Source organism: Heterodontus francisci, unplaced genomic scaffold (assembly GCF_036365525.1).
Source record: "Heterodontus francisci isolate sHetFra1 unplaced genomic scaffold, sHetFra1.hap1 HAP1_SCAFFOLD_559, whole genome shotgun sequence".
Lineage (NCBI taxonomy): Eukaryota > Metazoa > Chordata > Chondrichthyes > Heterodontiformes > Heterodontidae > Heterodontus > Heterodontus francisci.
In genome coordinates this window covers 358,318-385,059 of record NW_027140896.1, presented here as the reverse complement: position 1 = coordinate 385,059, position 26,742 = coordinate 358,318, and the positions used below count along the sequence as shown (strand labels likewise).

At 52.0% G+C, this 26,742-nt stretch overlaps 1 protein-coding gene across 1 annotated transcript in view; it reads left to right on the top strand.

The window, feature by feature from the left end:
• Positions 1 to 26,742, top strand: part of LOC137361344 (plectin-like) — a 628,221-nt gene that overhangs the window by 362,494 nt on the left and 238,985 nt on the right. The window contains 1 exon segment of the mRNA XM_068026237.1: positions 21,897 to 22,012. Coding sequence (XP_067882338.1) covers positions 21,897 to 22,012 — 116 coding nt within the window.

The window sequence follows — 26,742 nt, the reverse complement described above, 5'->3', positions numbered from 1 at the left end:
GGACCTCACCCGTGTTTAAGGATGCTGCAAAGATATCTGTTAAGGCCCCAGCTATTTCCTCTCTCGCTTCCCACAGAACCTGGGATAGATCCCATCTGGACCTGGGGACTTGTCCAGCTTAATGCCTTTTAGAATACCCAACACTTCCTCCCTCCTTTTGCCGACTTGACCTAGAGTAATCAAACATCTGTCCCTAGCCTCAACATCCGTCATGTCCCTCTGCTCGGTGAATACCGATGCAAAGTACTCGTTTAGAATCTCACCCATTTTCTCTGACTCCACGCATAATTTTCCTCCTTTGTCCTTGAGTGGGCCAATCCTTTCTCTAGTTACCCTCTTGCTCCTTATATATGAATAAAAGGCTTTGGGATTTTCCTTAACCCTGTTTGCTAAAGATATTTCATGACCCCTTTTAGCCCTCTTAATTCCTCGTTTCAGATTGGTCCTACATTCCCGATATTCTTTCAAAGCTTCGTCTTTCTTCAGCCGCCTAGACCTTATGTATGCTTCCTTTTTCCTCTTAGCTAGTTTCACAATTTCACCTGTCATGCATGGTTCCCTAATCTTGCCATTTCTATCCCTCATTTTCACAGGAACATGTCTCTCCTGCACGCTAATCAACCTCTCTTTAAAAGCCTCCCACATATCAACTGTGGATTTACCTTCAAAGAGCTGCTCCCAATCTACATTCCCCAGCTCCTGCCAAATTTTGGTATAGTTGGCCTTCCCCCAATTTAGCACTCTTCCTTTAGGACCACTCTCGTCTTTGTCCATGAGTATTTTAAAGCTTACGGAATTGTGATCACTATTCCCAAAGTAGTCCCCTACTGAAACTTCAACCACCTGGCCGGGCTCATTCCCCAACACCAGGTCCAGTATGGCCCCTTCCCGAGTTGGACTATTTACATACTGCTCTAGAAAACCCTCCTGGATGCTCCTTACAAATTCTGCTCCATCTGGACCTCTAACATTAAGCGAATCCCAGTCAATGTTGGGAAAATTAAAATCTCCTATCACCACCACCCTGTTGCTCCTACATCTTTCCATAATCTGTTTACATATTTGTACCTCTATCTCACGCTCACTGTTGGGAGGCCTGTAGTACAGCCCCAACATTGTTACCGCACCCTTCCTATTTCTGAGTTCTGTCCATATTGCCTCACTGCTCGAGTCCTCCATAGTGCCCTCCTTCAGCACAGCTGTGATATCCTCTTTGACCAGTAATGCAACTCCTCCACCCCTTTTACCTCCCTCTCTATCCCGCCTGAAGCATCGATATCCTGGGATATTTAGTTGCCAATCATGCCCTTCCCTCAACCAAGTCTCAGTAATAGCAATAACATCATACTCCCAGGTACTAATCCAAGCCCTAAGTTCATCTGCCTTACCTACTACACTTCTTGCATTAAAACAAATGCACCTCAGACCACCAGTCCCTTTACATTCATCATCTGCTCCCTGCCTGCTCTTCCCCTTAGTCACACTGACTTCATTATCTAGTTCCTTACAGGCTTTTGTTACTACCTCCTCACTGTCAACTGACCTCCTCAATTGGTTCCCATCCCCCTGCCACATTAGTTTAAACCCTCCCCAACAGCGTTAGCAAAAGCACCCCCAAGGACATTGGTTCCAGTCCGGCCCAGGTGTAGACCGTCCAATTTGTAATAGTCCCACCTCCCCCAGAACCGGTCCCAATGCCCCAAAAATCTGAACCCCTCCTTCCTGCACCATCTCTCAAGCCACGCATTCATCCTGACTATTCTTTCATTTCTACTCTGACTATCACGTGGCACTGGTAGCAATCCTGAGATTACTACCTCTGAGGTCCTACTTTTTAACTTGGCTCCTAACTCCCTAAATTCTGCTTGTAGGACCTCATCCCGTTTTTTACCTATATCATTGGTGCCTATGTGCACAATGACAACTGGCTGTTCACCCTCCCCCTTCAGAATGTTCTGCAGCCGATCTGAGACATCCCTGACCCGTGCACCTGGGAGGCAACATACCATTCGGGAGTCTCGTTTTCGACCACAGAACCGCCTATCTACTCCCCTTACAATCGAATCCCCTACGACTATAGCCCTTCCACTCTTTTTCCCGCCCTTCTGAACAGCAGAGCCAGCCACGGTGCCATGAACCTGGCTACTGCTGCCTTCCCCTGGTGAGCCATCTCCCTCAACAGTATCCAAAACGGTATACTTGTTTTGGAGGGAGATGACCGCAGGGGACTCCTGCGCTGCCTTCCTGCTCTTTCTCTGCCTTTTGGTCACCCATTCCCTTTCTCCCTCAGCAATCCTAATCTGCGGTGTGACCAATTCACTAAACGTGCTATCCACGACCTCAGCATCGCGGATGCTCCAAAGTGAGTCCATCCGCAGCTCCAGAGCCGTCATGCGGTCTAACAAGAGCTGCAGCTGGACACACTTCCTGCACGTGAAGGAGTCAGGGACATCAGCCATGTCCCTGAGCTCCCACATTGTGCAAGAGGAGCATAACACGGGTCTGAGATCTCCTGCCATTTTCAATCTTAAGCTTAACTTAGATAAATGAAAAAGGAACGAAAAGTTTTTACCAATCACAGGAAAAAAAAATAAATAGAAAAAGCCTTACCTTATCTACACACCACCGAGTCCTTTTTTTTTTGGTTAGAGGAGGAGGGCGGGTGGGAGACACTACCTGTGTAGTGTCTTGTGTTCAGAAACGGCCCAAATATATAGGGTTTTACTTACCCAGCAGCTCCCTGGTCTCCGCCCAAAACACTACAGGTGTCTCGGTGTAGGTGTACAGGTGTAGTGTCTCGGGTTCAGCCGCTGCCCAAATATATAGGACTTACTTACCCAGCTGCCACCTCGCTCTCCCTGTCGCCGCTGCAAAAAGCACACACACACACACCTGACACACACACACACACCTGACACACACACACCTGACACACACACACACACACCTGACACACACACACACACACCTGACACACACACACACACACACCCCGACACACACACACACACCCCGACACACACACACACACCTGACACACACACACACACCCCGACACACAAACACACCTGACACACACACACACACCCCGACACACACACACACACCCCGACACACACACACACACCTGACACACACACACACACCTGACACACACACACACACCCCGACACACACACACACACACCTGACACACACACACACACCCCGACACACACACACACACCTGACACACACACACATACCCCGACACACACACACACACCTGACACACACACACACCCCCCGACACACACACACACCTGACACACACACACACACACCTGACACACACACACACCTGACACACACACACACCTGACACACACACACACCCCGACACACACTCCCACCCCGACACACACACACACCCCGACGCACACTCACACCTGACACACACACACCCCGACACGCACACACACCTGACACACACACACACACCTGACACACACACACACACACACAACTGACACACACACACACACCCTGACACACACACACACACACCTGACACACACACACACACCTGACACACACACACACACACCTGACACACACACACACACACACCCCGACACACACACACACACCCCGACAAACACACACACACCTGACACACACACACACACCCCGACACACAAACACACCTGACACACACACACACACACCTGACACACACACACACACCCCGACACACACACACACACCTGACACACACACACACACCTGACACACACACACACACCCCGACACACACACACACACCCCGACACACACACACACACCTGACACACACACACACACCCCGACACACACACACACACCTGACACACACACACATACCCCGACACACACACACACACCTGACACACACACACACCCCCCGACACACACACACACCTGACACACACACACACACACCTGACACACACACACACACACCTGACACACACACACACCTGACACACACACACACCCCGACACACACTCACACCCCGACACACACACACACCCCGACGCACACTCACACCTGACACACACACACCCCGACACACACACACACCTGACACACACACACACACCTGACACACACACACACACACACAACTGACACACACACACACACCCTGACACACACACACACACACACCTGACACACACACACACACCTGACACACACACACACCCCGACACACACACACGCCTGACACACACACACACACGCCTGACACACACACACACACCCCGACACACACACACACACCTGACACACACACACACCCCGACACACACACACACACCTGACACACACACACACCTGACACACACACACACCCCGACACACACACACACACACACCTGACACACACACACACCCCGACACACACACACACACCTGACACACACACACCCCGACACACACACACACCCTGACACACACACACACCCCGACACACACACACACCCCGACACACACACACACACACCTGACACACACACACACCCCGACACACACACACACACACACCTGACACACACACACCTGACACACACACACCTGACACACACACCTGACACACACACACACCCCGACACACACACACACACCTGACACACACACACCCCGACACACACACACACCTGACACACACACACACACCTGACACACACACACACCTGACACACACACACCTGACACACACACACACACACCCCGACACACACACACCCCGACACACACACACACACACACACCTGACACACACACACACCTGACACACACACACACCCCGACACACACACACACCTGACACACACACACACCCCGACACACACACACACACCTGACACACACACACACCCGACACACACACACACACCTGACACACACACACCCCGACACACACACACACCCCGACACACACACACACACCTGACACACACACACCTGACACACACACACACCCCGACACACACACACACCCCGACACACACACACACCCCGACACACACACACACACCTGACACACACACACACCCCGACACACACACACACACACCTGACACACACACACACCCCGACACACACACACACCCCGACACACACACACACACACCTGACACACACAGACACACCTGACACACACACACACCTGACACACACACACACACCTGACACACACACACACCCCGACTGACACACACACACACCCCGACACACACACACACACACCTGACACACACACACACCCCAACACACTCTCACACCTGACACACACACACACCCCGACACACACACACACACACCTGACACACACACACACCCCGACACACACACACACCCCGACACACACACACGCACCTGACACACACACGCACCTGACACACACACACCTGACACACACACATTCACACACCTGACACACACACACACCCCGACACACACACACACACCTGACACACACACACCTGACACACACACACCCCGACACACACACACCTGACACACACACACACACCTGACACACACACACCTGACACACACACACACCCCGACACACACACACCTGACACACACGCACAGCGACACACACACACACCTGACACACACACACACCTGACACACACACACAGCGACACACACACACACCCGACACACACACACACCCGACACACACACACACACGACACACACACACACACACCTGACACACACACACACACACACACCTGACACACACACACCTGACACACACACATTCACACACCTGACACACACACACACCCCGACACACACACACACACCTGACACACACACACCTGACACACACACACCCCGACACACACACACCTGACACACACACACACACACACCTGACACACACACACCTGACACACACACACACCCCGACACACACACACCTGACACACACGCACAGCGACACACACACACACCTGACACACACACACACCTGACACACACACACAGCGACACACACACACACCCGACACACACACCCGACACACACACACACCCGACACACACACACACACACCTGACACACACACACATACACCTGACTCACACACCTGACACACACACATACGCCGACACACACACACACACACACACACCGACACACACGCACACACCTGACACACACACACACACACACACCTGACACACACACACACACCTGACACACACACACACCCCGACACACACACCCCGACACCCACACACAACCCGACACACACACTCACAAGCCTTATTGAATTCTTTGAAGATGTGACAAAACACATTGATGAAGGAAGAGCAGTGGATGTGGTGTATATGGATTTTAGCAAGGCGTTTGATAAGGCTCCCCATGGTAGGCTCATTCAGAAAGCTATGAGGCATGGGATACAGGGAAAGTTGGCTGACTGGATACAAAATTGGCTGGCCCATAGAAGACAGAGGGTGGTAGTAGATGGAAAGTATTCAGCATGGAGCTCGGTGACCAGTGGTGTTCCGCAGGGATCTGTTCTGGGACCTCTGCTCTTTGTGATTTTTATAAATGACTTGGATGAGGAGGTGGAAGGCTGGGTTAGCAAGTTTGCCGATGACACAAAGGTTGCTGGAGTTGTGGATAGTGTGGAAGGCTGTTGTAGGTTGCAACGGGACATTGACAGGATGCAGAGCTAGGCTGAGAAGTGGCAGATGGAGTTCAACCTGGAAAAGTGTGAAGTGATTCATTTTGGAAGGTCGAATTTGAATGCAGAATACAGGCTTAAAGACAGGATTCTTGGTAGTGTGGAGGAACAGAGGGATCTTGGGGTCCATGTCTATAGATCGCTCAAAGTTGCCACCCAAGTTGATAGGGTTGTTAAGAAGGCGTATGGTGTGTTTTCTTTCATTAACAGGGGGATTGAGTTTAAGAGCCGTGAGGTTATGCTGCAGCTCTCTTAGGCCCTGGTTAGACCACACTTGGAATATTGTATTCAGTTCTGGTCGCCTCATTATAGGAAGGATGTGGAAGCTTTAGAGAGGGTGCAGAGGAGATTTACCAGGATGCTGCCTGGACTGGAGGGCATGTCTTACGAAGAAAGATTGAGGGAGCTAGGGCTTTTCTCATTGGAACAAAGAAGGATGAGAGGTGACTTGATAGAGGTGTACAAGATGATGAGAGGCATAGATAGAGTGGATAGTCAGAGACTTTTTCCCAGGGTGGAAAGGGCTATCACCAGGGGGCATAATTTTAAGGTGATTGGAGGAAGGTTTCGGGGAGATGTCAGAGGTAGGTTCTTTACACAGACAGTGGTGGGTGCGTGGAATGCACTGCCAGCGGTGGTAGTCGAAGCAGATACATTAGGGACATTTAAGCGACTCTTGGATAGGTACATGGATGATAGTAGAATGAAGGGTATGTAGTTAGTTTGATCTTAGAGTAGGTTAAAGGTTCGGCACAACATCGTGGGCCGAAGGGCCTGTACTGTGCTGTACTGTTCTATGTTCTATGTTCCATGTACACCGACACACACACACCTGACTCACACACCCGACACGCACCACACACACACACACACTCACCCGACACACACGCGCACACACACACACTCACCTGACACACTCACCCGACACACACACACACACTGACACAACACATCAAGGTACTGATACTTAGAATTAGCACAAGTGATTTTGACAGGCTTAGATTTCTATATTTTCCTCTCTATCTTTCTCTCGCTCCCTGTCTGTGTCTCTCTCTTTCTTTTTCTCCCTCTGCCTGTCTATCCCTTCTCCCTCTCTCTCTCATTCCCTCTGTCTGTCTCTCTCTCTCTATCCCTCCTCCCTCTTTCTCTCTATCTCTCCCTTCATCTCAGTTCACACTTTTTTATTTCTCTATTTTCTCTTTTTTTTCCTCTGATGACATTCTTTCTCTGTCTTTCCGTCAGTCTGTCTCTTTCTCTTTAGCCTTGGCTTTATGATGTAGTCTTGTACATTCTGTGTGAATGTGCCTCCAACATGTCCACTGGAGTTGGGTTTTCTGTATTTCACGAGATGTTGTTGTCTGTGAGGTTTTTGGAATGTTCTGCCTGTGAATTTTCAGGTGTGTCAGACTCATGGTCTGTGTCAGTGCTCACAGAATCTGTCACTGGACCTCAGCAGGTGGGTGTCTCCAATGGCACCAGCACAAAACCTGTTATCATCACACTGTCCCTGTCACACTGTCCCTGCCACACCATCACTGTCACACTGTCCCTGTCACACTGTCCCTGCCACACCATCACTGTCACACTGTCCCTGTCACACTGTCCCTGTCACACCATCACTGTCACACTGTCCCTGTCACACTGTCCCTGTCACACTGTCCCTGCCACACCATCACTGTCACACTGTCCCTGTCACACTGTCCCTGCCACACCATCACTGTCACACTGTCCCTGTCACACTGTCCCTGCCACACCATCACTGTCACACTGTCCCTGTCACACTGTCCCTGCCACACCATCACTGTCACACTGTCCCTGTCACACTGTCCCTGTCACACCGTCCCTGTCACACCGTCCCTGTCACACCGTCCCTGCCACACCATCACTGTCACACCGTCCCTGTCACACCGTCCCTGTCACACTGTCTCTGTCACACCATCACTGTCACACTGTCCCTGTCACACTGTCCCTGCCACACCATCACTGTCACACCGTCCCTGTCACACCGTCCCTGTCACACCGTCCCTGTCACACTGTCCCTGTCACACTGTCCCTGTCACACTGTCCCTGTCACACTGTCCCTGTCACACCGTCACTGTCACACTGTCTCTGTCACACTGTCTCTGTCACACCATCACTGTCACACTGTCCCTGTCACACTGTCCCTGCCACACCATCACTGTCACACTGTCCCTGCCACACCATCACTGTCACACTGTCCCTGTCACACTGTCCCTGCCACACCATCACTGTCACACTGTCCCTGTCACACCGTCCCTGTCACACCGTCCCTGTCACACTGTCCCTGCCACACCGTCCCTGTCACACCGTCTCTGTCACACCGTCTCTGTCACACTGTCCCTGCCACACCATCACTGTCACACCGTCCCTGTCACACTGTCCCTGTCACACTGTCCCTGTCACACCGTCCCTGTCACACCGTCACTGTCACACCGTCCCTGTCACACTGGCCCTGCCACACCGTCACTGTCACACCGTCTCTGTCACACCGTCTCTGTCACACTGTCTCTGTCACACTGTCCCTGTCACACCATCACTGTCACACCGTCCCTGTCACACTGTCCCTGTCACACTGTCACTGTCACACTATCACTGTCACACTGTCCCTGTCATACTGTCCCTGTCACACTGTCCCTGTCACACTGTCCCTGTCACACCATCACTGTCACACTGTCCCTGTCACACTGTCCCTGCCATACTGTCCCTGCCACACCATCACTGTCACACTGTCCCTGTCACACTGTCCCTGTCACACTGTCCCTGTCACACTGTCCCTGTCACACTGTCCCTGCCACACCATCACTGTCACACTGTCCCTGTCACACTGTCCCTGCCACACCATCACTGTCACACTGTCCCTGTCACACTGTCCCTGTCACACTGTCACTGTCACACTGTCACTGTCACACTGTCCCTGCCACACCATCACTGTCACACTGTCCCTGTCACACTGTCCCTGTCACACTGTCCCTGTCACACTGTCCCTGTCACCCTGTCCCTGCCACACCATCACTGTCACACCATCCCTGTCACACTGTCCCTGCCACACCGTCACTGTCACACTGTCCTTGTCACACTGTCCCTGCCACACCATCACTCTCTGTCACTGTTTCACTGTCACATCGTCACTCTCTGTCACTGTCACACCGTCACTGTCACACCGTCACAGTCACACTGTCACTTTCTCTCACTGTCACACCGTCACTGTCACTCTCTGTTACTGTCACACTGTCACTGTTACACAGTCACTGTCACACTGTCACTCTCTGTTTCTGTCACACCGTCACTCTCTGTCACTGTCACACTATCACTGTCCAAGCGGTTCAAGAAGGCAGCTCACCACCACCTTCTCAAGGGCAATTAGGGATGGGCAATAAATGCTGGCCTGGCCAGCGACACCCACATCTCAGAAACGAATAAAAGAAGAACACTGTCACTCTCTGTCATTGTCACACTGTCACTGTCACACCATCACTGTCATACTGTCACTCACTGTCACACTGTCACTGTCACACCATCACTGTCACACTGTCACTCTCTGTCACTGCCACATTATCGCTTTCTGTCCCTGTCACTCCCTCTGACCCAGGGAGTTACTCCGTGATATAAAAACAAGAAATGCTGGAACCACTCAGCAGGTCTGGCAGCATCTGTGAAAAGAGAAGCGGAGTTAACGTTTCGGGTCAGTGACCCTTCTTCGGAACTGACAAATATTAGAAATGTCACAGGCTATAAGCAAGTGAGGTGGGGGTGGGGCAAGAGATAACAAAGGAGAAGGTGTAGATTGGACAAGGCCACATAGCTGACCAAAAGGTCATGGAACAAAGGCAAACAATATGTTAATGGTGTGTTGAAAGACAAAGCATTAGTACAGACAAGGTGTTAACGGACTGAATATTGAACAGCAGCAAATGCAAACATGAAAAAAACAGTGGGTAAGCAAACTGAACAAACTAAGATGAAATGAAATAAGTGCAAAAAAAAAGTTGTAAAAATGTAAAAAGAAAAAAGAAAAAACAACTAAAAATGAAAGTAAAATGGGGGGCCCGTCATGCTCTGAAATTATTGAACTCAATGTTCAGTCCAGCAGGCTGTAGTGTGAATAATCGGTAAATGAGATGCTGTTCCTTGACGGAGTTACTCAGTGAGCCTGATCATTTTTTTATTCATTCATGGGATGTGGGTGTCACTGGCCAGGCCAGCATTTATTGCCCATCCCTAATTGCCCTTGAGAAGGTGGTGGTGAGCTGCCTTCTTGAACCGCTGCAGTCCATGTGGGGTAGGTACACCCACAGTGCTGTTAGGAAGGGAGTTCCAGGATTTTGACCCAGCGACAGTGAAGGAACGGTGATATAGTTCCAAGTCAGGATGATATGTGACTTGGAGGGGAACTTGCAGGTGGTGTTGTTCCCATGTATTTGCTGCCCTTGTCCTTCTAGTTGGTAGAGGTCGTGTTTGGGCGGTGCTGTCTAAGCAACCTTGAAGCATTGCTGCAGTGCATCTTGTAGATGGTACACACTGCTATCACTGTGTGTCGGTGGTGGAGGGAGTTAATGTTTGTAGATGGGGTGCCAATCAAGCGGGCTGCTTTGTCCTGGATGGTGTCGAGCTTCTTGAGTGTTGTTGGAGCTGCACCCATCCAGGCAAGTGGAGAGTATTCCATCACACTCCTGACTTGTGCCTTGTAGATGGTGGACAGGCTTTGGGGAGTCAGGAGCTGAGTTACTCACTCAGGATTCCTAGCCTCTGACCTGCTCTTGTAGCCACGGTATTTATATCTGAACATAGGAACAGGAGTAGGCCATTCAGCCCATCGAGCCTGCCCCGCTATTCATTATGATCATGGCTGATCATCCACTTCAATGCCTTTTTCCCCACATTATCCTCATATCTCTTTATGTCATTGGTATTTAGAAATCTGTCAATCTCTGTTTTAAACATACTCAATGACTGAGCTTCCACAGCCCTCTGGGGTAGAGAATTCCAAAGATTCACAATCCTCTGAGGAAAGAAATTTCTCCTCATCTCTGTCCTAAGTGACATTCCCCCTATTTTGAAATTGTGTCCCCTGGTTCCAGACTCCCCAACCAGGGGAAACATCTGAAGTTCTGAAGACGAGTCACTGACCCTAAACGGTAACTCTGCTTCTCTCTCCACAGACGCTGCCAGACCTGCTGAGTATTTCCATCATTTCTTGTTTTTATTTCAGATTTCCAGCATCTGCAATATTTTGCTTTTATTTAAGGGGAAACATCTTACCTGCATCTACCCTGTCTATCCCTTTCAGTATTTTGTAGGTTTCAATGAGTTCACCTCTCATTCTTCGAAACTCTAGAGAATACAGGTCCAGTTTCCCCAATCTCTCTTCATAGGACAGTCCCATCATCCTGGGAACAAGTCTGGTGAACCTTCATTACATTCCCTCTCTGGCAATAATATCCCTAGGATAAGAGGACCTTCTGGCTACTCCAGTTCAGTTTCTGGTCACTGGTATAGGATCATAGAAAGTTTACGGCACAGAAAGAGGCCACTTGGCCCATCGTGTCTGTGCTGGCCAAAAAACAATCCACCCATTCTAATCCCACCTTCCAGCATTTGGTCCGTAGCCCTGCAGATTACAGCACTTGAGATGCATATCCAGACTCCTTTTGAATGAGTTGAGGGTTTCTGCCTCAGCTACCCTTTCAGACAGTGAGTTCCAGACTCCCACCACCCTCTGGGTGAAAAAGCTTTTCCTCATCTCCCCTCTACTTTTTCTACCAATCACTTTAAATCTATGCCCCCTTGTCACTGACCCTCTCTGCTAAGGTGAATTGACCCTTCACCTCCACTCTATCCAGGTCCCTCAAAATGCTGTACATTTCAATCAGATCTCCCCTCAGCCTTCTCTGTTCCAAGGAGAACAACCCCCAGGATGTTGATAGTGGGCGATTCAGTGATGGTAATGCCATTGAACATCAAGGGGAGATGGTTAGATTCTCTCTTGCTGGAGATGGTGATTACCTGGCACTTGTGTGGCGCAAATGTTACTTGCCACTTATCAGCCCAAGCCTGGATATTGTCCAGTTCTTGCAGTATTTCTACATGGACTGCTTCAGTATCTGAGGAGTCGCGAATGGTACTGAACATTGTGCAATCATCAGTGAACATCTCCACTTCTGACCTTATGGTTGAAGGAAGGTCATTGATGAAGCAGCTGAAGATGGTTGGGCCAAGGACACTACCCTGAGGAACTCCTGCAGTGATGTCCTGGAGGTCAGATGATTGACCTCCAACAACCACAACCATCTTCCTTTGTGCTCGGTATGACTCCAGCCAGCGGAGGGTTTTCCCCCTGATTCCCATTGACTTCAGTTTTTCTGGGGCTCCTTGATGCCATACTCGGTCAAATGCTGCCTTGATGTCAAGGGCAGTCACTCTCACCTCACCTCTTGAGTTCAGCTCTTTTGTCCATGTTTGAACCAAGGCTGTAATGAGGTCAGGAGCTGAGTGGCCCTGGCAGAACCCAAACTGAGCGTCACTGAGCAGGTTATTGCTAAGCAAGTTGCACTTGATGGCACTGTTGATGACACCTTCCATCACTTTACTGATGATTGAGAGTAGACCCTTCCGAAGAAGGGTCACTGACCCGAAACGTTAACTCTGCTTCTCTTTTCACAGATGCTGCCAGACCTGCTGAGTGGTTGCAGCATTTCTTGTTTTTATTTCAGATTTCCAGCATCCGCAGTGTTTTGCTTTTATATTATTGAGAGTAGACTGATGGGGCGGTAATTGGCCGGTTTGGATTTGTCCTGGTTTTGTGCACAGGACATACCTGGGCAATTTTCCACATTGTCGGACAGATGCCAGTGTTGTAGCTGTACTGGAACAGCTTGGATAGGTGTGCGGCAAGTTCTGGAGCACAAGTCTTCAGTACTATTGCCAGAATATTGTCAGGGCCCATAGCCTTTGCAGTATCCAGTGCCTTCAGTTGTTTCTTGATATCATGTGGAGTGAATTGAATTGGCTGAAGTCTGGCATCTGTGATGCTGGGGACTTCAGGAGGAGGCCAATAGTTACTCTTGTGATATTTAGAGGTTTGAAATGACACGTTTCTGAAGTGTTTGTACCTGTTTTGTGCTGGTATTTGCCGAGGGGTGAACAGGATAATGTGAGATGTGAAGATTTGCTGCCGAGGTAGATGACTGTTGGGTGTGTACCTGGCAGGGATTGAATACACACTGCCTTTTTGAGGGTGTGTTACAGGTCGATTGAGAGACAGATATGAAACTTGTAGCTTTAGGCTGAGAGTACTAATTCCCAGCTGCTCTTTGCAGTGTGGATCAGGTTACTGGAGGCTGCATCTGCACCTCTGTGACACACCCTACCTGTATCTCACACTGTTCTCTACACTCAGTGAGACTGGACGTGGTCCGGAATCTCTCACACTCAGCACAGAGGGCAGCACAGTGCTACAAACACACAAAACTGTGCAGAGGAGGAGTGAGAGTTAAGGCCTGCAAGATGCTGAAGTTCGAGAAGAAAAAGAAGAGGAAGACGAGGTCTCAACGATTCAGCAGCTCCTCAGGCTCTGTGACTGACCCTGAGGACCATGTGGTGATGTTCTGTGAGGAGATTCCAGCAGAATCAGCTGAGAACTCCAACACTCCAATGGCTGGCTCAATCTACTCGATTCATTCCACTCTCAGACTGACTGAAATGTAAGCTAAAAGCTGAATATTCTCTGGCACTTTAACTGGAAGCTGCTGTGTGCCTGGGCTGTGCTCTACATGGTGCCTTTGTGCTTTGTCACACGATGATTGACTTTACTGCCTGTATGATCCTTCTATGTGTTGTCTTTGTTTTGTTCTGGTTCCTGACAGGAATCTCTCAGTCCCTGTCTACATTGCGGTTCACACACAGCTGTCAGAAGTCTGACCTTCTGGAATTAAACAATTGAATCAATGTCTTGACAATGTCATAGCTTGAATGTGACGGTGTTTAACTTGGATCGTGTGAGCGTGTCGGTGTGTTTGTGTATGTATGTGTTTGTGTGTCTGTGAGAGAGTGTTTGTGAGCATGTATATTGGTGTTTTGTATTTGTGTTCATTTGTGTCAGTGTTTTTGTGAGTGTGTGTGTATTTATGTGTGTGTTTGTGTGAGCGTAAATGGGTGTATGTCTGTGTGTGAGTGTGTTTGTGTGTGTGTGTATGAGTGTGTGAGTGTGTTTGTGGGTATGAATGAGTGTGTGTGTGTGTGTTTTTGTGTATACGAGTTTGAGTGTGTGAGTGTGTTTGTGTGTACGATAGTGTGTGTTTGTGTCTGTGTGTGTGTTTGTGTGTACGAGTGTGTGAGTTTGTGTGAGTGTATTTGTGTCTGTGTGAGTGTGTTTGTGTGTGTGCACTTGTGTGTGTGTGTACGAGTGTGTTTGTGTGTGTGTACGAGTGTGTGTGTGTGTGTACGAGTGTGAGTGTGTGTTTGTGTGAGTGTGTGTTTGTGTTTGTGTGTACGAGTGTGTGTTTGTGTGTGTGTATGAGTGTGTGTGTGTGTGTGTGTGTTTGTGTGTGTGTACGAGTGTGTGTTTGTGTGTGTGTACGAGTGTGTGTGAGTGTGTACGAGTGTGTGTGAGTGTGTACGAGTGTGTGTACGAGTGTGTTAGTGTGTGTGTGTGTACTAGTGTGTATGAGTGTGTTTGTGTGTGTGCGAGTGTGTGTGTGTGTGTACTAGTGTGTGTGAGTGTGTTTGTGTGTGTGCGAGTGTGTGTGTGTGTACGAGTGTGTGTGTGTACGAGTGTGTTAGTGTGTTTGTGTGTGTGTACAAGTGTGTTTGTGTGTGTGTACGAGTGTGTTTGTGTGTCTGTACGAGTGTGTGTACGAGTGTGTTTGTGTGTGTGTGAGTGTGTTTGTTTGTGTGTGTGTGTGTGTGTGTGTGTGTGTGTGTACGAGTGTGTGTGTGAATGTGGAGCAGTTCTTGGAACAGCACAAATTAAAACTAAACACAAAACATAGATGTGTTCAAGAGTTCCTTCTCCCTGTCCCACTGGTCAGTCAGTGCCACGTCAGATGGGCCTAGCTTCTTTGCAGTATGGGAGGGGTGATTGATGGGACTGAACAGGGGGGTAATTAGAAAGTTTAAGGCTCAGAAAGAGGCCACTTGGCCCATCGTGTCTCTGCCAGCCAAAAAACGATTCACCTATTCTAATCCCACCTTCCAGCATTTGATCTGTAGCCCTGCAGATTACAGCACTTGGTACATATCCAGACTCCTTTTGAATGAGTTGAGAGTTTCTGCCTCAACTACCCTTTCAGGCAGTGAGTTCCAGATCCTCACCACCCTATGGGTGAAAAAGTTTTTCCTCATCTCCCCTCTAATTTTTCTACCAATCACTTTAAATCTATGCCCCCTCGTCACTGACCTCTCTGCTAAGGTGAATAGACCCTTCACCTCCACTCTATCCAGGCCCCTCAAAATTTTGTACATTTCAATCAGATCACCCCTCGGCCTTCTCTGTTTCAAGGAGAACAACCCCAGCGTATCCAATCTTTCCTCATAGCTGCATTTTTCCAGTCCTGGCAACATCCTCGTAAATCTCCTCTGTACCCTCTCTAGTGTAATTACATCCTTTCTGTAATGAGGTGACCAGAACTGCACACAGTACTCAAGTTGTGGCCTAACCAATGAGTTATACAGTTCCAGCATAACCCCCCTGCTCTTATATTCTATACCTCGGCTAATAAAGGAAAGGATTCCATATGCCTTCTTAACCACCTTATCGACCTGTCCTGTTACCTTCAGGGATCTGTGGACATTCACTCCAAGATCCCTCACTTCCTCTACACTTCTCAGTATTTTTCCATTAATCGTGTATTCCTTTGCCTTGTTTGACCTCCCCAAATACATCACCTCACACTTCTCCAGGTTGAATTCCATTTGCCACTTTTCTGCCCATCTGACCAGACCATCAATATCTTCCTGCAGCCTACAGCTATCCTCCTCACTATCTACCACACGGCCAATCTTTGTGTCATCTGCAAACTTCTTGATCATGCCCCCTACATTTACGTCCAAATCGTTAATATATACCACAAAAAGCAGGGGACCCAGTACTGAGCCCTGCAGAATGCCACTGGAAACAGCCCTCCAGTCGCTAAAACACCCATCAACAATTACCCTTTGTTTCCTGCCACTGAGCCAATTTTGTATCCACCTTGCTGCATTTCCCTGGATCCCACGGGATTTTATTTTTTTAACCAGTCTGCCATGTGGGACCTTATCAAAAGCCTTGCTAAAATTCACATAGACCACATCAACTGCACTAACCTCATCTATCTTCCTTGTTACTTCTTCAAAAAATAGATCAAGTTGGTCAAACAAGATCTTCCCTTAACAAATCCATGCTGACTATCCTTGATTAACCTGTGCCTTTCTAAGTGACAGTTTATCCTCTCTGTCAGAATAGATTACAATAATTTGCCCGCTACTGAGGTTAGACTGACTGGCCTGTAATTATTCGGTCTATCCTGCACTCCCTTTTTAAACAAGTTAGAATGTTAGCAATTCTCCAATACTCCAGCATCACACCTGTACCCAGTGAGGACTGGAAAATGATGGTCAGACCTTCTGCTATTTCTTCTCTTGCTTCTTTTAACAGCCGAGAGTACAGTTCCTCTGGCCCCGGTGATTTATCAACTTTCAAGGATGCTAATCCCATTAACACTTCCGCTCTCCCTATGTTTATCACATCCAATAATTCACACTCCTCCTCCTTAACTACAATATCTGCATCCCCCCTTTTTTGTGAAGACAGACACAAGTATTCATTAAGAACCAGACCAACATCTTCCATCCCTACTCATAGGTTACCATTTTGGTCTTTTATAGGCTAATTAATGAGACTGAGTGTTGGGGGGGGTAATTGATGGCACTGAGTGGGGGTAATTGATGGGACTGAGTGGGGGGCAATTGATGAGACTGAGCGGGGGGAGGGGGGTAAGTGATTGGACTGAGCAGGGGGGGTAATTGATGGGGCTGAGTGGGGGGTAATTGATGGGACTGAGTGGGGGGTAATTGATGGGGCTGAGTGGGGGGGTAATTGATGGGACTGAGTGGGGGGTAATTGATGGGACTGAGTGGGGGGTAATTGATGGGGCTGAGTGGGGGGTAATTGATGGGACTGAGTGGGGGGTAATTGATGGGGCTGAGTGGGGGGTAATTGATGGGACTGAGTGGGGGGTAATTGATGGGGCTGAGTGGGGGGGTAATTGATGGGACTGAGTGGGGGGTTAATTGATGGGGCTGAGTGGGGGGTAATTGATGGGGCTGAGTGGGGGGGGGGTAATTGAGGGGACTGAGTGGGGGTAATTGATGGGAATGAGTTGGGGGGGTAATTGATGTGACTGAGTGGGGGGGTTAATTGATGGGACTGAGTGGGGGGGTTAATTGATGGGACTGAGTGGGGGTAATTGAGGGGACTGAGTGGCGGTAATTGACGGGACTGAGTGGGGGTAATTGATGGGACTGAGTGGGGGGGGTAATTAATGGGACTGAGTGGGGGGTAATTGATGGGACTGAGTGGGGGGTAATTGATGGGACTGAGTGGGAGGTAATTGAGGGGACTGAGTGGGAGGTAATTGATGGGACTGAGTGGGAGGTAATTGATGGGACTGAGTGGGGGGGTAATTGAGGGGACTGAGTGGGGGGGTAATTGAGGGGACTGAGTGGGGGGTAATTGAGGGGACTGAGTGGGCGGGGGTAATTGAGGGGACTGAGTGGGGGTAATTGACGGGACTGAGTGGGGGGTAATTGAGGGGACTGAGTGGGGGGGGGGTAATTGATGGGACTGAGTGGGGGGTAATTGAGGGGACTGAGTGGGAGCTAATTAATGGGACTGAGTGGGGGGTAATTGAGCCGACTGAGTGGGAGGTAATTGATGGGACTGAGTGGAGGGGTAATTGAGGGGACTGAGTGGGGGGTAATTGAGGGGACTGAGTGGGAGGTAATTGATGGGACTGAGTGGGGGGTAATTGATGGGACTGAGTTGGGGGGATAATTGAGGGGACTGAGTGGGGGGTAATTGATGGGACTGAGTGGGGAGTAATTGATGGGACTGAGTGGGGGTAATTGATGGGACTGAGTAGGGGGGTAATTGAGGGGACTGAGTGGGGGGTAATTGATGGGACTGAGTGGGGAGTAATTGATGGGACTGAGTGGGGGGGTAATTGAGGGGACTGAGTGGGGGGTAATTGAGGGGACTGAGTGGGCGGGGGTAATTGAGGGGACTGAGTGGGCGGGGGTAATTGAGGGGACTGAGTGGGGGTAATTGACGGGACTGAGTGGGGGTAATTGACGGGACTGAGTGGGGGTAATTGATGGGACTGAGTGGGGAGTAATTGAGGGGACTGAGTGGGGAGTAATTGAGGGGACTGAGTGGGGAGTAATTGAGGGGACTGAGTGGGGGTAATTGATGGGACTGAGTGGGAGTAATTGATGGGACTGAGTGGGAGGTAATTGATGGGACTGAGTGGGGGGGTAATTGATGGGACTGAGTGGGGGGTAATTGAGGGGACTGAGTGGGAGGTAATTGATGGGACTGAGTGGGGGGTAATTGATGGGACTGAGTGGGGGGGGTAATTGATGGGACTGAGTGGGGAGTAATTGATGGGACTGAGTAGGGGGTAATTGATGGGACTGAGTAGGGGGTAATTGATGGGACTGAGCGGGGGGTAATTGATGTGACTGAGTAGGGGGTAATTGATGGGACTGAGTTGGGGGGGTAATTGAGGGGACTGAGTGGGGGGTAATTGATGGGACTGAGCGGGGGGTAATTGAGGGGACTGAGTGGGAGGTAATTGATGGGACTGAGCGGGGGGTAATTGAGGGGACTGAGTGGGAGGTAATTGAGGGGACTGAGTGGGGGGTAATTGATGGGACTGAGTGGGGGGTAATTGATGGGACTGAGCGGGGGGTAATTGATGGGACTGAGCGGGGGGTAATTGAGGGGACTGAGTGGGAGGTAATTGATGGAACTGAGCGGGGGGTAATTGAGGGGACTGAGTGGGAGGTAATTGAGGGGACTGAGTGGGGGGTAATTGATGGGACTGAGCGGGGGGTAATTGATGGGACTGAGCGGGGGGTAATTGAGGGGACTGAGTGGGAGGTAATTGATGGGACTGAGCGGGGGGTAATTGAGGGGACTGAGTGGGAGGTAATTGATGGGACTGAGCGGGGGGTAATTGAGGGGACTGAGTGGGAGGTAATTGATGGGACTGAGCGTGGGGTAATTCAGGGGACTGAGCGGGGGGTAATTGATGGGACTGAGCGGGGGGTAATTGATGGGACTGAGCGGGGGGTAATTGAGGGGACTGAGTGGGAGGTAATTGATGGGACTGAGCGTGGGGTAATTCAGGGGACTGAGCGGGGGGTAATTGAGGGGACTGAGTGGGAGGTCATTGAGGGGACTGAGTGGGAGGTAATTGAGGGGACTGAGTGGGGGGTAATTGATGGGACTGAGTGGGGGGTAATTGATGGGACTGAGCGGGGGGTAATTGAGGGGACTGAGTGGGAGGTAATTGATGGAACTGAGCGGGGAGTAATTGATGGGACTGAGCGGGGGGTAATTGAGGGGACTGAGTGGGAGGTAATTGATGGAACTGAGCGGGGGGTAATTGAGGGGACTGAGTGGGAGGTAATTGAGGGGACTGAGTGGGGGGTAATTGATGGGACTGAGCGGGGGGTAATTGATGGGACTGAGCGGGGGGTAATTGAGGGGACTGAGTGGGAGGTAATTGATGGGACTGAGCGGGGGGTAATTGAGGGGACTGAGCGGGGGGTAATTGAGGGGACTGAGTGGCGGGTAATTGATGGGACTGAGTTGGGGGGGTAATTGAGGGGACTGAGTGGGGGGGGTAATTGAGGGGACTGAGTGGGGGGTAATTGAGGGGACTGAGTGGGGGGTAATTGAGGGGACTGAGTGGGGGGTAATTGATGGGACTGAGTGGGAGGTAATTGATGGAACTGAGTGGGGGGTAATTGAGGGGACTGAGTGGGGGGTAATTGAGGGGACTGAGTGGGGGGTAATTGAGGGGACTGAGTGGGGGGTAATTGATGGGACTGAGTTAGGGGGGTAATTGATGGAACTGAGTTGGGGGGGTAATTGATGGAACTGAGTTGGGGGGGTAATTGAGGGGACTGAGTGGGGGGTAATTGAGGGGACTGAGTGGGAGGTAATTGATGGGACTGAGCGGGGGGTAATTGAGGGGACTGAGTGGGAGGTAATTGATGGGACTGAGCGGGGGGTAATTGAGGGGACTGAGTGGGGGGTAATTGAGGGGACTGAGTGGCGGGTAATTGATGGGACTGAGCGGGGGGTAATTGAGGGGACTGAGTGGGAGGTAATTGAGGGGACTGAGTTAGGGGGGTAATTGATGGAACTGAGTTGGGGGGGTAATTGAGGGGACTGAGTGGGGGGTAATTGATGGGACTGAGCGGGGGGTAATTGAGGGGACTGAGTGGGAGGTAATTGAGGGGACTGAGTTAGGGGGGTAATTGATGGAACTGAGTTGGGGGGGTAATTGAGGGGACTGAGTGGGGGGTAATTGTTGAACTTGATTGGTTTTGATCAATCACTGTATGTTTGTCTCTCATTGACTGACTGTCTCTGCTTTGACTCATTGCCCCTTCAGGTCTCACTCAACCCTTCTGAGCATCGAGGGTGTGGACATTGATGGACGGAGGGTATTTCCTTAGTTCTCTGCCCTCGTGCAGCACCCAAGGGTGAAATGGTGCCTTCTCTCATGCTAGCCAGTGTTACCTGGGCCAAATCTTTCCTGGAAGTGCGAGTTTTGAGACACAATCTGTCAGAACTTGTAACAAATCCAAACCTCTGACCCCTTGCAATTATCTGGGGGGAACCCAAAATGCTTCTGAGGCTGTGAGGCTCAGTCTCTGGGGAAAGGACCCTGCCTCAGCACCACCTCCACTCCATATCTCCTCTCTGCCCTCCCTCACTCTACTCTCTAACTTTTCTCACTCCCTCTCTCCTCTAACTCTGTCTCTTCTGCTCTCTCCTATCTTTTCTCTCACTCACTCTCTTCATCTCCTTTTCTTGCTCTCTCATTCCTGCTCTTTGTCCAGTTTTATATTTAAAGTGTATGTTTTCTCTTTAGGCCTGTTTTGATCGACATGAACAAGGTTTACCGGCAGAAAAATCATGAGAATCTGGAACAGGCATTTACCATCGCTGAACGGGAGCTTGGGGTTACCAGGCTGCTCGATCCTGAAGGTAAAATCACTCGAAGTCTGTGCAGGTCTCAAATCCCTCAGCACATGATCCATGTATTGCTCAGGACCCGCTCTCTCCCCGTGTCCCACTCTGTCTCTTCCCCGTCCGACTCGCTGTCTCCCTGCATCCCACTCTCACTCCCGGTGCCCCACATTCTCTCTCTCTCTGTGCCACTCTCTCTCTCCCCGTGTCCCACTCTCTCTCTGTGTCCCACTCTCTCTCTGTGTCCCACTCTCTCTCTGTGTCCCACTCTCTCCACGTGTCCGACTCTCTCTCTCCCCGGGTCCCACTCTCTCCCCATATCTGCACTTTCTCTCCCCGTGTCCCACTCGTTCCCCATGTTCCACTCTCTCTCTCCCCGTGTCCCACTCTCTCTCCCGGTGTCCAACTCTCTCCCCGTATCACACTCTGTTCCCGTGTCCGACTCTCTCTCCGTGTCCCACTCTCTCCACGTGTCCCACTCTCTCTCCGTGTCCATCTCTCTCTCTGTCCGTGTCCCACTCTCTCTCTCCCCGTATCCCACTCTCTCCCCGTGTCCCACTCTCTCCCCGTGTCCCACTCTCTCCCCGTGTCCATCTCTCTCTCTCCCCGTGTCCCACTCTCTCTCTGTGTCCCACTCTCTCTCCCGTGTCCCACTCTCTCTTTCCCCGTGTCCCACTCTCTCTCTCCCCGGGTCCCACTCTCTCCCCATATCTGCACTTTCTCTCCCCGTGTCCCACTCGTTCCCCATGTTCCACTCTCTCTCTCCCCGTGTCCCACTCTCTCTCCCGGTGTCCAACTCTCTCCCCGTATCACACTCTGTTCCCGTGTCCGACTCTCTCTCCGTGTCCCACTCTCTCCACGTGTCCCACTCTCTCTCCGTGTCCATCTCTCTCTCTGTCCGTGTCCCACTCTCTCTCTCCCCGTATCCCACTCTCTCCCCGTGTCCCACTCTCTCCCCGTGTCCCACTCTCTCCCCGTGTCCATCTCTCTCTCTCCCCGTGTCCCACTCTCTCTCTGTGTCCCACTCTCCCTCCCGTGTCCCACTCTCTCTTTCCCCGTGTCCCACTCTCTTTCTCCCCGTGTCCATCTCTCTCTCTCTCCGTGTCCCACTCTCTGCACGTGTCCGACTCTCTCTCTCCCCATGTCCCACACTCTCTCCCCGTGTCCCACTCTCTCTCTCCCCGTGTCCCACTCTCTCTCTCCCCGTGTCCATCTCTCTCTCTCTCCGTGTCCCACTCTCTGCACGTGTCCGACTCTCTCTCTCCCCATGTCCCACACTCTCTCCCCGTGTCCCACTCTCTCTCTCCCCGTGTCCCACTCTCTCTCTCCCCGTGTCCATCTCTCTCTCTCTCCGTGTCCCACTCTCTCCACGTGTCCATCTCTCTCTCTCCCCATGTCCCACACTCTCTCTCCCCGTGTCCCACACTCTCTCTCCCCGTGTCCCACACTCTCTCTCCCCGTGTCCCACTCTCTCTCTCCCCGTGTCCCACTCTCTCCCCGTGTCCCACTCTCTCTTTCCCCGTGTCCCACTCTCACTCTCCCCGTGTCCCACTCTCTCTCTCCCCGTGTCACACTCTCTCTTTCCCCGTGTCCCACTCTCCCTCCCGTGTCCCACTCTCTCTTTCCCCGTGTCCCACTCTCTTTCTCCCCGTGTCCATCTCTCTCTCTCTCCGTGTCCCACTCTCTGCACGTGTCCGACTCTCTCTCTCCCCATGTCCCACACTCTCTCTCCCCGTGTCCCACTCTCTCTCTCCCCGTGTCCCACTCTCTCTCTCCCCGTGTCCATCTCTCTCTCTCTCCGTGTCCCACTCTCTCCACGTGTCTGACTCTCTCTCTCCCCATGTCCCACACTCTCTCTCCCCGTGTCCCACACTCTCTCTCCCCGTGTCCCACTCTCTCTCTCCCCGTGTTCCACTCTCTCTCTCCCCGTGTCCCACTCTGTTTCTCCCCGTGTCCCACTCTCTGTCCCTGTGTCTCACTCTCTGTCCCTGTGTCTCACTCTCTCCCCGTGTCCCACTCTCTGCCCGTGTCCCACACTGTCTCTCCCCGTGTCCCACTCTATGTGTCCCACTCTCTCTCCCGTGTCCCACTCTCTCCCCGTGTCCCACTCTCTCTCTCCCCGTGTCCCACTCTCTCTCTCCCCGTGTCCCACTCTCTCTTTCCCCGTGTCCCACTCTCACTCTCCCCGTGTCCCACTCTCTCTCTCCCCGTGTCACACTCTCTCTCTCTGTCCCACTCTCTCTCTGTGTCCCACTCTCCCTCCCGTGTCCCACTCTCTCTTTCCCCGTGTCCCACTCTCTTTCTCCCCGTGTCCATCTCTCTCTCTCTCCGTGTCCCACTCTCTGCACGTGTCCGACTCTCTCTCTCCCCATGTCCCACACTCTCTCCCCGTGTCCCACTCTCTCTCTCCCCGTGTCCCACTCTCTCTCTCCCCGTGTCCATCTCTCTCTCTCTCCGTGTCCCACTCTCTCCACGTGTCTGACTCTCTCTCTCCCCATGTCCCACACTCTCTCCCCGTGTCCCACTCTCTCTCTCCCCGTGTCCCACTCTCTCTCTCCCCGTGTCCATCTCTCTCTCTCTCCGTGTCCCACTCTCTCCCCGTGTTCCACTCTCTCTCTCCCCGTGTTCCACTCTCTCTCTCCCCGTGTCCCACTCTCTCTCCCGTGTCCCACTCTCTCTCTCCCCGTGTCCCACTCTCTCTCTCCCCGTGTCCATCTCTCTCTCTCTCCGTGTCCCACTCTCTCCACATGTCTGACTCTCTCTCTCCCCATGTCCCACACTCTCTCTCCCCGTGTCCCACACTCTCTCTCCCCGTGTCCCACACTCTCTCTCCCCGTGTCCCACTCTCTCTCTCCCCGTGTCCCACTCTCTCTCTCCCCGTGTTCCACTCTCTCTCTCCCCGTGTCCCACTCTCTCTTTCCCCGTGTCCCACTCACTCTCTCCCCGTGTCCCACTCTCTCCCCGTGTCCCACTCTGTCTCTCCCCGTGTCCCACTCTATGTGTCCCACTCTCTCTCCCGTGTCCCACTCTCTCCCCGTGTCCCACTCTCTCTCTCCCCGTGTCCCACTCTCTCTCTCCCCGTGTCCCACTCTCTCCCCGTGTCCCACTCTCTCTCTCCCCGTGTCCCACTCTCTCTCTCCCCGTGTCCCACTCTCTCCCCGTGTCCCACTCTCACTCTCCCCGTGTCCCACTCTCTCTCTCCCCGTGTCCCACTCTCTCCCCGTGTCCCACTCTCTCTCTCCCCGTGTCCCACTCTCTCTCTCCCCGTGTCCCCCTCTCTCTCTGTGTCCCAATCTCTCTCCCTGTCCCTCTATCTCCCTGTCCCACTCTCTCTCTGTGTGTCCCACTCTCTCTCTGTGTCCCACTCTCTCCCCGTGTCCCACTCTCTCTCCCTGTGTCCCACTCTCTCTCCATATCCCACTCTCTCTCCGTGTCCCACTCTCTGTCTCCGTGTCTCACTCTCTCCCTCCGTGTCCCACTCTCTCCCTACGTGTCCCACTCTCTCCCTACGTGTCCCACTCTCTCTCCCCGTGTCCCACTCTCTCTCCCCGTGTCCCACTCTCTTTCCCCGTGTCCCACTCGCTCTCCGTGTCCCACTCTCTCTCCCCGTCTATCACCATGTCCCACTCTCTCCCCTTGTCTCACTCTCTCTCACCATTTCTCTGTCTCTCCCTGTGTCCCACTCTGTCTTCCCGTGTCCCACTCAGTCTCCCCATGTCCCACTCTCTCTCCCCGTGTCCCACTCTGTTTCTTCCCGTGTTCCACTCCCTCTCCGTGTCACACTCTCTCCCTGTGTCTCACTCTCTGTCCCTGTGTCCCACTCTCTCTCCCCGTGTCCCACTTTCTCTCTCCCCGTGTCCCACTCTCTCTCTCCCCGTGTCCCACTCTCTCTCTCCCCGTGTCCCACTCTGTTTCTCCCCGTGTCCCACTCTGTCTCCCCGTGTCCCACTCCCTCTCCGTGTCACACTCTCTCCCCGTGTCTTACTCTCTGTCCCTGTGTCCCACTCTCTCTCTCCCCGTGTCCCACTCTCTCTCTCCCCGTGTCCCACTCTGTTTCTCCCCGTGTCCCACTCTGTCTCCCCATGTAGCACTCTCTCTCCCCGTGTCCCACTTTCTCCCCGTGTCCCACTCTCTCCGTGCCACACACCCTCTCCCCGTGTTCCACTCTCTCTCCCCGGGTCCCACTCTCTCTCTCCCCATGTCCCACTCTGTTTCTCCCCTTGTCCCACTCTGTCTCCCCGTGTCCCACTCTCTCTCTCCGTGCCACACACCCTCTCCCCGTGTTCCACTCTCTCTGTCCATGTCCCACCACTCTCTCCCCGTGTCCCACTCTCTCTCCCCGCGTCCCACTCTCTCTCTCCCCGTGTCCCACTCTCTCTCTCCCCGTGTCCCACTCTGTTTCTCCCCGTGTCCCACTCCCTCTCCGTGTCACACTCTCTCCCCGTGTCTCACTCTCTGTCCCTGTGTCCCACTCTCTCCCCGTGTCCCATTTTCTCTCCCCGTGTCCCACTCTCTCTCTGCCCGTGTCCCACTCTCTCTCTCCCCGTGTCCCACTCTCTCTCTCCCCGTCTCCCACTCTCTCTCCCTGTCTCCCACTCTCTCTTCGTGTCCCACTCTCTCTTTCCCCGTGTCCCACTCTCTCTTTCCCCGTCTCCCACTCTCTCTCTCCCCGTGTCACACTCTCTCTCTCCCCGTGTCACACTCTCTCTCTCTGTCCCACTCTCTCTCTGTGTCCCACTCTCCCTCCC